This window comes from Polyodon spathula, unplaced genomic scaffold (assembly GCF_017654505.1).
Source record: "Polyodon spathula isolate WHYD16114869_AA unplaced genomic scaffold, ASM1765450v1 scaffolds_981, whole genome shotgun sequence".
NCBI classification, from domain to species: Eukaryota; Metazoa; Chordata; class Actinopteri; order Acipenseriformes; family Polyodontidae; genus Polyodon; species Polyodon spathula.
In genome coordinates, this window is record NW_024472468.1 from 1 (window position 1) to 11,000 (window position 11,000).

General features: G+C 43.5%; 1 gene segment (V, D, J or C); it reads right to left on the reverse strand.

Moving 5' to 3' along the window:
* Window positions 1-10,070: 10,070 nt before the first annotated feature.
* On the reverse strand, window positions 10,071-10,797 carry LOC121309203. The segment is given in 2 exon segments: window positions 10,071-10,546; window positions 10,725-10,797. Coding segments are annotated over 2 exon segments (480 nt in total).
* Window positions 10,798-11,000: the final 203 nt, after the last annotated feature.

Here is an 11,000-nt window from a genome sequence, read left to right on the forward strand (position 1 = left end):
CACTAAAATCCCATCAAAACTGATTGACCTATACAGTAGCTTTTGTTTACTTGGGGGGGTATCAAGGCAAAGGAAGAAATAGTGAGTGTAGCCTTTTGATAACGATTAAGAAGCTCTACGAAACTTTAAGAATTTTAAGACCTTAATTACTTTAAAAAATAAAGGTCAATCTTTAAGACAAATCATAAGAACTTTGCAAGTGTCTGTAACTGCTGTGGCCAAGACCATCAAATGATTTGAGCACTCATGAGGACCGAACAAGGTCAGGCAGACCAAGGGTGACCTCAGAATCAGAGAACAAGTTCATTCGAGTCACAAGTTACTAGAAGTACAGATGTTTCAACATCAACTGTTCAGAGGAGATTGCGTGAAGCTGGCCAAACTGGAAGAATTGGTGCAAAGAAACCATTGTTAAGAGTGCAGAGTAAGAGGAAGAGACTCGCTTGGGCCAGAAAACACAGAAACTGGACATTTGAGGAGTGGAAGTTGGTCTTATTGACCGATGAGTCAAAATCTGAAATATTTGGGTCCAACCGCTGAGTATTTGTAAGACGCAGAGAGGTTGAGTGCATGAGTTCTGCATGTGTGGTTCCCACTGTCAAGCATGGAGGAGGCAGTGTCATGGTCTGGGGTTGCTTTGCTGGTGACAGAGTTGGTGATCTTTACCAAGTCTATGGCGAGCTCAACCAGCATGGCTATTATAGCATACTTCAGAGGCATGCCATTCCATCAGGATTATGGCTAGTTGGGCAGTCCTTCATTCTTCAGCAAGATAATGACCCGAAACACAACGCAAAATTGTGCAAGAACTATCTGGCGAAGAAGTTCAACAATAGCTGTAAGCACAGCAGCCACACAATGGCAACATGCATTTTTTATAGAATTAACTAATTCTGCTTCATAAAGTCGAATGAAACCTGTGGAATAAAAATACGTTAACATCTACTAGTTTTCCATATACTTATACCTATAGACTGGGGCTAATCAAGCTTGTATGCAATAGGGGTCTTAATTCCATCCCTGGGATTTCACAGAGCTGGCATGGAAGCGACAGCGAGTGGGAGGGAAGCGACAGCGAGTGGGAGAAGTACAGCGTGGAAAAGTACAGAGCAGTTTCGAAGCAGAAAGGAGAAATTGCATCTTGAATTGCTTTAATCGGAAAACAGAGGACATTGGGGAAACACAGCAGCAGCCGCGTGTGTTTTTGTGATAACAAACAAGCTGAAACTCGGAGCAGCTGATTCAAATTCAGCGCCGTTTTGAGACACGGGCGAGGGGAGGAGCCGACAGCACAGCAGAACAACGCAGTTAAACGAGGCAGTCTTCCCAGCGACAGCGAGTGGAAGCGACAGCGAGTGGGAGAAGTACAGCGTGGAAAAGTACAGAGCAGTTTCGAAGCAGAAAGGAGAAATTGCATCTTGAATTGCTTTAATCGGAAAACAGAGGACATTGGGGAAACACAGCAGCAGCCGCGTGTGTTTTTGTGATAACAAACAAGCTGAAACTCGGAGCAGCTGATTCAAATTCAGCGCCGTTTTGAGACACGGGCGAGGGGAGGAGCCGACAGCACAGCAGAACAACGCAGTTAAACGAGGCAGTCTTCCCAGCGACAGCGAGTGGAAGCGACAGCGAGTGGGAGAAGTACAGCGTGGAAAAGTACAGAGCAGTTTCGAAGCAGAAAGGAGAAATTGCATCTTGAATTGCTTTAATCGGAAAACAGAGGACATTGGGGAAACACAGCAGCAGCCGCGTGTGTTTTTGTGATAACAAACAAGCTGAAACTCGGAGCAGCTGATTCAAATTCAGCGCCGTTTTGAGACACGGGCGAGGGGAGGAGCCGACAGCACAGCAGAACAACGCAGTTAAACGAGGCAGTCTTCCCAGCGACAGCGAGTGGAAGCGACAGCGAGTGGGAGAAGTACAGCGTGGAAAAGTACAGAGCAGTTTCGAAGCAGAAAGGAGAAATTGCATCTTGAATTGCTTTAATCGGAAAACAGAGGACATTGGGGAAACACAGCAGCAGCCGCGTGTGTTTTTGTGATAACAAACAAGCTGAAACTCGGAGCAGCTGATTCAAATTCAGCGCCGTTTTGAGACACGGGCGAGGGGAGGAGCCGACAGCACAGCAGAACAACGCAGTTAAACGAGGCAGTCTTCCCAGCGACAGCGAGTGGAAGCGACAGCGAGTGGGAGAAGTACAGCGTGGAAAAGTACAGAGCAGTTTCGAAGCAGAAAGGAGAAATTGCATCTTGAATTGCTTTAATCGGAAAACAGAGGACATTGGGGAAACACAGCAGCAGCCGCGTGTGTTTTTGTGATAACAAACAAGCTGAAACTCGGAGCAGCTGATTCAAATTCAGCGCCGTTTTGAGACACGGGCGAGGGGAGGAGCCAACAGCACAGCAGAACAACGCAGTTAAACGAGGCAGTCTTCCCAGCGACAGCGAGTGGGAGAAGTACAGCGTGGAAAAGTACAGAGCAGTTTCGAAGCAGAAAGGAGAAATTGCATCTTGAATTGCTTTAATCAGAAAACAGAGGACATTGGGGAAACACAGCAGCAGCCGCGTGTGTTTTTGTGATAACAAACAAGCTGAAACTCGGAGCAGCTGATTCAAATTCAGCGCCGTTTTGAGACACGGGCGAGGGGAGGAGCCGACAGCACAGCAGAACAACGCAGTTAAACGAGGCAGTCTTCCCAGCGACAGCGAGTGGAAGCGACAGCGAGTGGGAGAAGTACAGCGTGGAAAAGTACAGAGCAGTTTCGAAGCAGAAAGGAGAAATTGCATCTTGAATTGCTTTAATCAGAAAACAGAGGACATTGGGGAAACACAGCAGCAGCCGCGTGTGTTTTTGTGATAACAAACAAGCTGAAACTCGGAGCAGCTGATTCAAATTCAGCGCCGTTTTGAGACACGGGCGAGGGGAGGAGCCAACAGCACAGCAGAACAACGCAGTTAAACGAGGCAGTCTTCCCAGCGACAGCGAGTGGAAGCGACAGCGAGTGGGAGAAGTACAGCGTGGAAAAGTACAGAGCAGTTTCGAAGCAGAAAGGAGAAATTGCATCTTGAATTGCTTTAATCAGAAAACAGAGGACATTGGGGAAACACAGCAGCAGCCGCGTGTGTTTTTGTGATAACAAACAAGCTGAAACTCGGAGCAGCTGATTCAAATTCAGCGCCGTTTTGAGACACGGGCGAGGGGAGGAGCCGACAGCACAGCAGAACAACGCAGTTAAACGAGGCAGTCTTCCCAGCGACAGCGAGTGGAAGCGACAGCGAGTGGGAGAAGTACAGGCGTGGAAAAGTACAGAGCAGTTTCGAAGCAGAAAGGAGAAATTGCATCTTGAATTGCTTTAATCGGAAAACAGAGGACATTGGGGAAACACAGCAGCAGCCGCGTGTGTTTTTGTGATAACAAACAAGCTGAAACTCGGAGCAGCTGATTCAAATTCAGCGCCGTTCTGAGACACGGGCGAGGGGAGGAGCCGACAGCACAGCAGAACAACGCAGTTAAACGAGGCAGTCTTCCCAGCGACAGCGAGTGGAAGCGACAGCGAGTGGGAGAAGTACAGGCGTGGAAAAGTACAGAGCAGTTTCGAAGCAGAAAGGAGAAATTGCATCTTGAATTGCTTTAATCGGAAAACAGAGGACATTGGGGAAACACAGCAGCAGCCGCGTGTGTTTTTGTGATAACAAACAAGCTGAAACTCGGAGCAGCTGATTCAAATTCAGCGCCGTTTTGAGACACGGGCGAGGGGAGGAGCCGACAGCACAGCAGAACAACGCAGTTAAACGAGGCAGTCTTCCCAGCGACAGCGAGTGGAAGCGACAGCGAGTGGGAGAAGTACAGGCGTGGAAAAGTACAGAGCAGTTTCGAAGCAGAAAGGAGAAATTGCATCTTGAATTGCTTTAATCGGAAAACAGAGGACATTGGGGAAACACAGCAGCAGCCGCGTGTGTTTTTGTGATAACAAACAAGCTGAAACTCGGAGCAGCTGATTCAAATTCAGCGCCGTTTTGAGACACGGGCGAGGGGAGGAGCCAACAGCACAGCAGAACAACGCAGTTAAACGAGGCAGTCTTCCCAGCGACAGCGAGTGGAAGCGACAGCGAGTGGGAGAAGTACAGCGTGGAAAAGTACAGAGCAGTTTCGAAGCAGAAAGGAGAAATTGCATCTTGAATTGCTTTAATCGGAAAACAGAGGACATTGGGGAAACACAGCAGCAGCCGCGTGTGTTTTTGTGATAACAAACAAGCTGAAACTCGGAGCAGCTGATTCAAATTCAGCGCCGTTTTGAGACACGGGCGAGGGGAGGAGCCGACAGCACAGCAGAACAACGCAGTTAAACGAGGCAGTCTTCCCAGCGACAGCGAGTGGAAGCGACAGCGAGTGGGAGAAGTACAGCGTGGAAAAGTACAGAGCAGTTTCGAAGCAGAAAGGAGAAATTGCATCTTGAATTGCTTTAATCAGAAAACAGAGGACATTGGGGAAACACAGCAGCAGCCGCGTGTGTTTTTGTGATAACAAACAAGCTGAAACTCGGAGCAGCTGATTCAAATTCAGCGCCGTTCTGAGACACGGGCGAGGGGAGGAGCCGACAGCACAGCAGAACAACGCAGTTAAACGAGGCAGTCTTCCCAGCGACAGCGAGTGGAAGCGACAGCGAGTGGGAGAAGTACAGCGTGGAAAAGTACAGAGCAGTTTCGAAGCAGAAAGGAGAAATTGCATCTTGAATTGCTTTAATCAGAAAACAGAGGACATTGGGGAAACACAGCAGCAGCCGCGTAGTGGAAGCGGCAGCGAGTGGAAAACACAGCCGCGTGTGTTTTTCTGATAACAAACAAGCTGAAACTCGGAGCAGCTGATTCAAATTCAGCGCCGTTTTGAGACACGGGCGAGGGGAGGAGCCGACAGCACAGCAGAACAACGCAGTTAAACGAGGCAGTCTTCCCAGCGACAGCGAGTGGAAGCGACAGCGAGTGGGAGAAGTACAGCGTGGAAAAGTACAGAGCAGTTTCGAAGCAGTTTGAAAGCAGGTTGACGGCTGCAGAAGAAACTAAACTTCAAAAAAAAAAAAAACCCTCAACATGGTCTTCAAGCCAGTAATCTGTGACACCTGCTTGATGTGGGAAATCCGAGAAATCACTTCAGAATTGTGATGAGCAGAACCAACAACAAGAGAATGAAAGGAACAACATCCAGGACCCTATTGACAGTGGTGACAAGACAGTAAAAAGAAGGGAGGTCATGATTGTTGGGGACTCCATATTGAGAAACACAGCAAGTTCAGTTCGCAGTTTGGACCCCCTTACTACAACAGTGTGCTGCCTTCCGGGAGCCTCGGTCAAGCACATCACTGAGAACGTGGACAGGCTCCTAGAACGAACAGGAGACGACCCAGTAGTAGTCGTCCACATCGGTACAAACAACATTGGAAGAGACAGACCAAAATCCCTGCAAAACAAATTCAGAGAGCTAGGAAGGAAATTAAAAGAGAAAACCAAAACTGTGGTATTTTCTGGTATACTACCCGCACCTTGCAAAGGACCATATGGACAGCTGGAAATAATAAATCAAAACCAATGGTTGAAGACGTGGTGCACACGGGAAGGCTTCACCTATCTTGATCATTGGACCACTTTCTACAACGAGGACTATCTGTATAGACGGGATGGACTGCATTTAAATAACAAGGGAACTAGTCTACTTGGAGAAAAGATCCTCGAGCAGGTTCGGAAGCATTTAAACTAGAAAGGAAGGGGGGAGAAATCAACAAAAAAAAAAAAAACAGAAGGGAGACCGCATCAAAACAAGAACAACAACTCAGGTAAGACAACCATTAAATGTATTTATCTAAATGCTAGAAGTATCAGAAACAAAATTCTAGAACTTGAAGCTACTGCACTAACAGGCAACTATGATGTGATAGGTGTTACAGAAACGTGGTTATCTGAGAGTGATGGGGACGAATATAATATTTGTGGGTATACACTGTATAGGAAAGACAGGCAGGACAGACGGAGGAGGAGGGGTAGCGCTATACATAAGAAACAGTCTTGAAGCCCAGGTGTTAAACCTGGACAAAGAAAATAAAACCGAATCAATATGGGTCAGAATAACAGACAAAAATTCAAAAGGCATAATAATAGGAGCATGCTATAGACCGCCAGATTCAGACGGTGAGCACAATAATCTGTTATACAATGACATTAGAAATGTGTGTAGCAAAGGAGAAGCCATACTAATGGGGGATTTCAACTTCCCCCAAATAAAATGGGAAAACCCGGTGGGTAGCGCGAAGGATGAAATAGAAATGGTGGAAATGACAAATGACTGCTTCCTAACACAATTTGTCAAGGCACCGACTAGAGGGGAGGCATGCCTTGATTTAGTCTTTTCAAATAACAAAGATAGAATAACTAAAACAGAGGTCAGAGAACCACTGGCAAACTCAGACCACAACATGGTCTCATTTGAAGTGTTTTTTAAATCCTCAAAAGTAAAGACTAAAGCTAAGGTTTACAATTTTAGAAAAGCAAACTATGAAGGTATGAAACAGAGACTAACAGAAGTAGATTGGACTAAAATAGAGAAAACACCCACAGAAGAAGGATGGTTGTTCTTCAAAAATGTAGTACTAGAGGCGCAAAACAATTATATCCCTAAAGTAGACAAATCTAAATGTAAAACTAAATTGCCAAAATGGTTTAATAGATCAATTAAAAAAAAATATTCAGCGAAAAAAGGCACTTTACAGAGCATTAAAAAAGGACCAAAAAGAAAGTACGCAGAAAGAGTACACAGAACTGCAAATGCAAGTCAAAAAGGAAGTTAGAAAGGCCAAGAGAGAAATAGAAATGAACATTGCTAAGGGAGCTAAAACCAATTCCAAAATGTTTTTCCAATATTACAACAGCAAGAGAACATTCAAAGAGGAGATTAAATGTTTAAGAGATACAAATGGCAAAATCGTAGAGGAAGAAAAAAAAAATAGCAAATATGTTAAATGATTACTTTTCACAAGTTTTTACAAAGGAAGATACTGACAACATGCCCCACATGTCATCCAGTTCCTATCCAGTTTTAAATAACTTTAGCATAACTGAGGCAGAAGTGTTAAAGGGACTAGGAGCTCTTAAAATAAACAAATCCCCTGGGCCGGATGAGATCCTCCCAGTAGTACTCAAAGAAATGAAAGAAGTAATTTACAAACCGCTAACCAAGATCATGCAGCAGTCTCTTGACACAGGGGTGGTACCGACAGACTGGAAAATTGCAAACGTAATACCGATCCACAAAAAGGGAAACAAAACTGAACCAGGTAACTACAGACCAGTAAGCCTGACTTCTATTATATGCAAACTTATGGAAACTATAATAAGAGCCAAAATGGAAAATTACCTATATGGTAACAGGGTACTGGGAGACAGTCAACATGGTTTTAGGAAAGGGAGATCGTGCCTAACTAACTTGCTTGATTTTTTTGAGGATGCAACATCGATAATGGATAATTGCAAAGCATATGACATGGTTTATTTAGATTTCCAGAAAGCTTTTGACAAAGTCCCGCACAAAAGATTAATTCTCAAACTGAACGCAGTTGGGATTCAAGGAAACACATGTACATGGATTAGGGAGTGGTTAACATGTAGAAAACAGAAAGTACTGATTAGAGGAAAAACCTCAGAATGGAGTGTGGTAACCAGCGGTGTACCACAGGGATCAGTATTAGGTCCTCTGCTATTCCTAATCTACATTAATGATTTAGATTCTGGTATAGTAAGCAAACTTGTTAAATTTGCAGACGACACAAAAGTAGGAGGAGTGGCAAACACTGTTGCAGCAGCAAAGGTCATTCAAAATGATCTAGACAAGATTCAGAACTGGGCAGACACATGGCAAATGACATTTAATAGAGAAAAGTGTAAGGTACTGCACGCAGGAAATAAAAATATACATTATAAATATCATATGGGAGATATTGAAATTGGAGAAGGAATCTATGAAAAAGACCTAGGAGTTTTTGTTGACTCAGAAATGTCTTCATCTAGGCAATGTGGGGAAGCTATAAAAAAGGCTAACAAGATACTCGGATACATTGTGAAAAGTGTTGAATTTAAATCAAGGGAAGTAATGTTAAAACTGTACAATGCACTTGTAAGACCTCATCTTGAATATTGTGTGCAGTTCTGGTCACCTCGCTATAAAAAAGATATTGCTGCTCTAGAAAGAGTGCAAAGAAGAGCGACCAGAATTATTCCGGGCTTAAAAGGCATGTCATATGCAGACAGGCTAAAAGAATTGAATCTGTTCAGTCTTGAACAAAGAAGACTACGTGGCGACCTAATTCAAGCATTCAAAATTCTCTGCAGTGAAGGAAACAACGGATCACTACCCAGCTCCCACACAGCATCAGAACTAGGACTGATTAACGTAATCCCCTATATACCAGCCACAACACTGAAGAAATGCACGTCAATGGAGCATCCTCGAATTGCAGCACACTCAGAGTTATTCAACGGAACAGGTCAACTAAAAGACTTTCAAGTCAAACTGCACATAGACACAACTGTGCAACCAGTAGTACAGCCACACAGAAGAATCCCTTTCCACGCTAGGAAGAAAGTGGAACAAAAACTCAACCAGATACAACAGCTGGGAATCATGGGAACAGTCACTGGCCCAACGCCATGCGTTTCACCAGTCGCAGCAGTACCAAAAGAAGCCTGAAGAGGTCAGGATATGCGTCGACATGCGTCTTCACAATGCAGCAATATTAAGGGAACGTCAGATCTCTCCCACCGTTTAGCGCCCTCCTGGGACCTTTACAGACTCTGTAACTTCAAAACTAACAGCACTGCGATAGGCAAGTACAGGAGTTTGAATTGGATATGAGCAGCAATAGGGAGCCAGTGGAGGGAATGCTTAAGGGGAACAACGTGGGAGATACGAGGAAGAGGAAACAGCACAGTTTTGGATTGTGAGCTTAAAGCATTCGACATTTATTTAAAAACAGAGAGCAAGGAGAGAGCTGCAAACGTGTTTCGACTCAAAAGAGCCAGGGCCTCAGAGTTTAAGCTGAAACAAAGCAAACCCAGCCATTTATGAGCAGTTCCTAGCTGTGTGTTGCATGATTAAACACAGGTTTGTTAAGCACACAATTCATTATCACACACATACACTTCATCAAGTGCAGTTTGCAATCAGATATCCCAACATCAATGATTGGCAGTGTAAGTTACAATTTGTAAATCAAACAAACCTTAATACTTTGAATCAATTTGAAATCTGATGATTAGATATTGTGCTTGTTAAACAGCCAGCTCATTACCACAAACACACACTTAATGAAGTGAAATTTACAATGAATTATCTAACCACAGATTAGCAAACTGAAACAAAGCCCCCCTTAATATAGTTGTTGGAAATTGCACAATGTGAATTAACGTGTGTTTGTGTGCTCCTCCATGCTTTCACACTCTCAGCACTTTGATGTGAGGATCAGTGCACCAAATACAAATGAATGAAATGCTTGACTGACTTTCAGCAGGAGGGTTACAGTTTGTAGCATTACTGATCACTTTATACAAATAGCTTTTTATTCATATTTATTACACTCCTCATTTCTTTTATAGTTTCCATTATCCCTATATTACATGCATTGAAGATATGTAAAGAAATTCAAATGTATTCATATTTAAATAGGTTAATATGTGTTTTAAACCACAGATTGCTTTGAAACTTGTACACAATAGAAATATGTTGGCTTGTAATATGGGATGTATGTATGTTTGTATGCATGTATATATTTATTTATTTCCTTTAAGAGGAGTAAATCCTCTAATTTAGTTTATTTTCAGTTTGTATTTTAGTATCAGATAATGAATAATGTTCACCTTTATCTTTTCCTTCCTGTAGATAAATCAATAAATATATTTTCACTTTCATTTGAAACTAAATTAGTAAATATAAATCCAATGACAGCCCTTCAGCCTTTGCAAAATTAGAATACTTGAATAATCAAAATATTTACCAGATTCATCTTTTCTTGTAATTTGGAGCCCTTGTTATTGAGCTCAGTGTGTTTGTGTGCAGTTGAGCTCCTCCACAGGCTGTGTCCCGTTTCATTGCCTTCACCCTCAGCACCTGCAGTAGGTCCCAGCTGCAGCAATGCAGTCGCTGTGCAGTCCAGCTGAGGGAGGTTTTTGTATGGGTGTGTAGCACTGTGTGAACACATAGCTACTGCTGGGGTAGTGTGCACTCTGACAGTAGTAATCTCCTGCATCTTCAGCCTGGACTCCACTGATGGTCAGAGTGAAGTCAGTCCCAGATCCACTGCCACTGAAACGAGTTGGGATCCCAGACTCAAGGTTACTTGCAGCATAGATCAGGAGTTTGGGAGCTTCTCCAGGTTTCTGTTGGTACCAGGCTAGGTAGTTGTTATTGTACACTGCGCTGCTGACTTTACAGCTCAGAGTGACTGTGTCTCCTGGGAGAACAGATTTCACTGCTGGAGTCTGAGTCACAGTATACTGTCCACTGGATTCTGAAAATAATAAATAAATATAGAATATTAAAATTAATTTTTAATTTAATGATGAAAACAGATTACATTTCAAGACTTTTTCTTTTTTCATTCACCCCTTTTTACTTTTAATACTTATATAAAGAATTGTCCCAGAAACAGATATTTCTAAAACTGTGTTTTTCTAAATGATTCTTACCCTGAGTGCAGATGACAAGTGCCCAGATGAAGATGCTGATAAAAGTCATTGTTGTTGTGGATTCTGTTGCCATGAAGGGCAGCTCTCAATCATGAAGTGTTAAACTCACAGGGCTATAAACACTCCCAGAGCACTGAAGCATGTGCTGCTAATGCAAATTGTCTTCCTTCGCAAAGCAGCCACTTATATCAAAGCAGTGGTGTAAACACAGGCTCGGTGCTGTGTGTTCTGACAAAGCAAGATTAGCAGTTTAGCATGAACACTCCCAGGACAGCA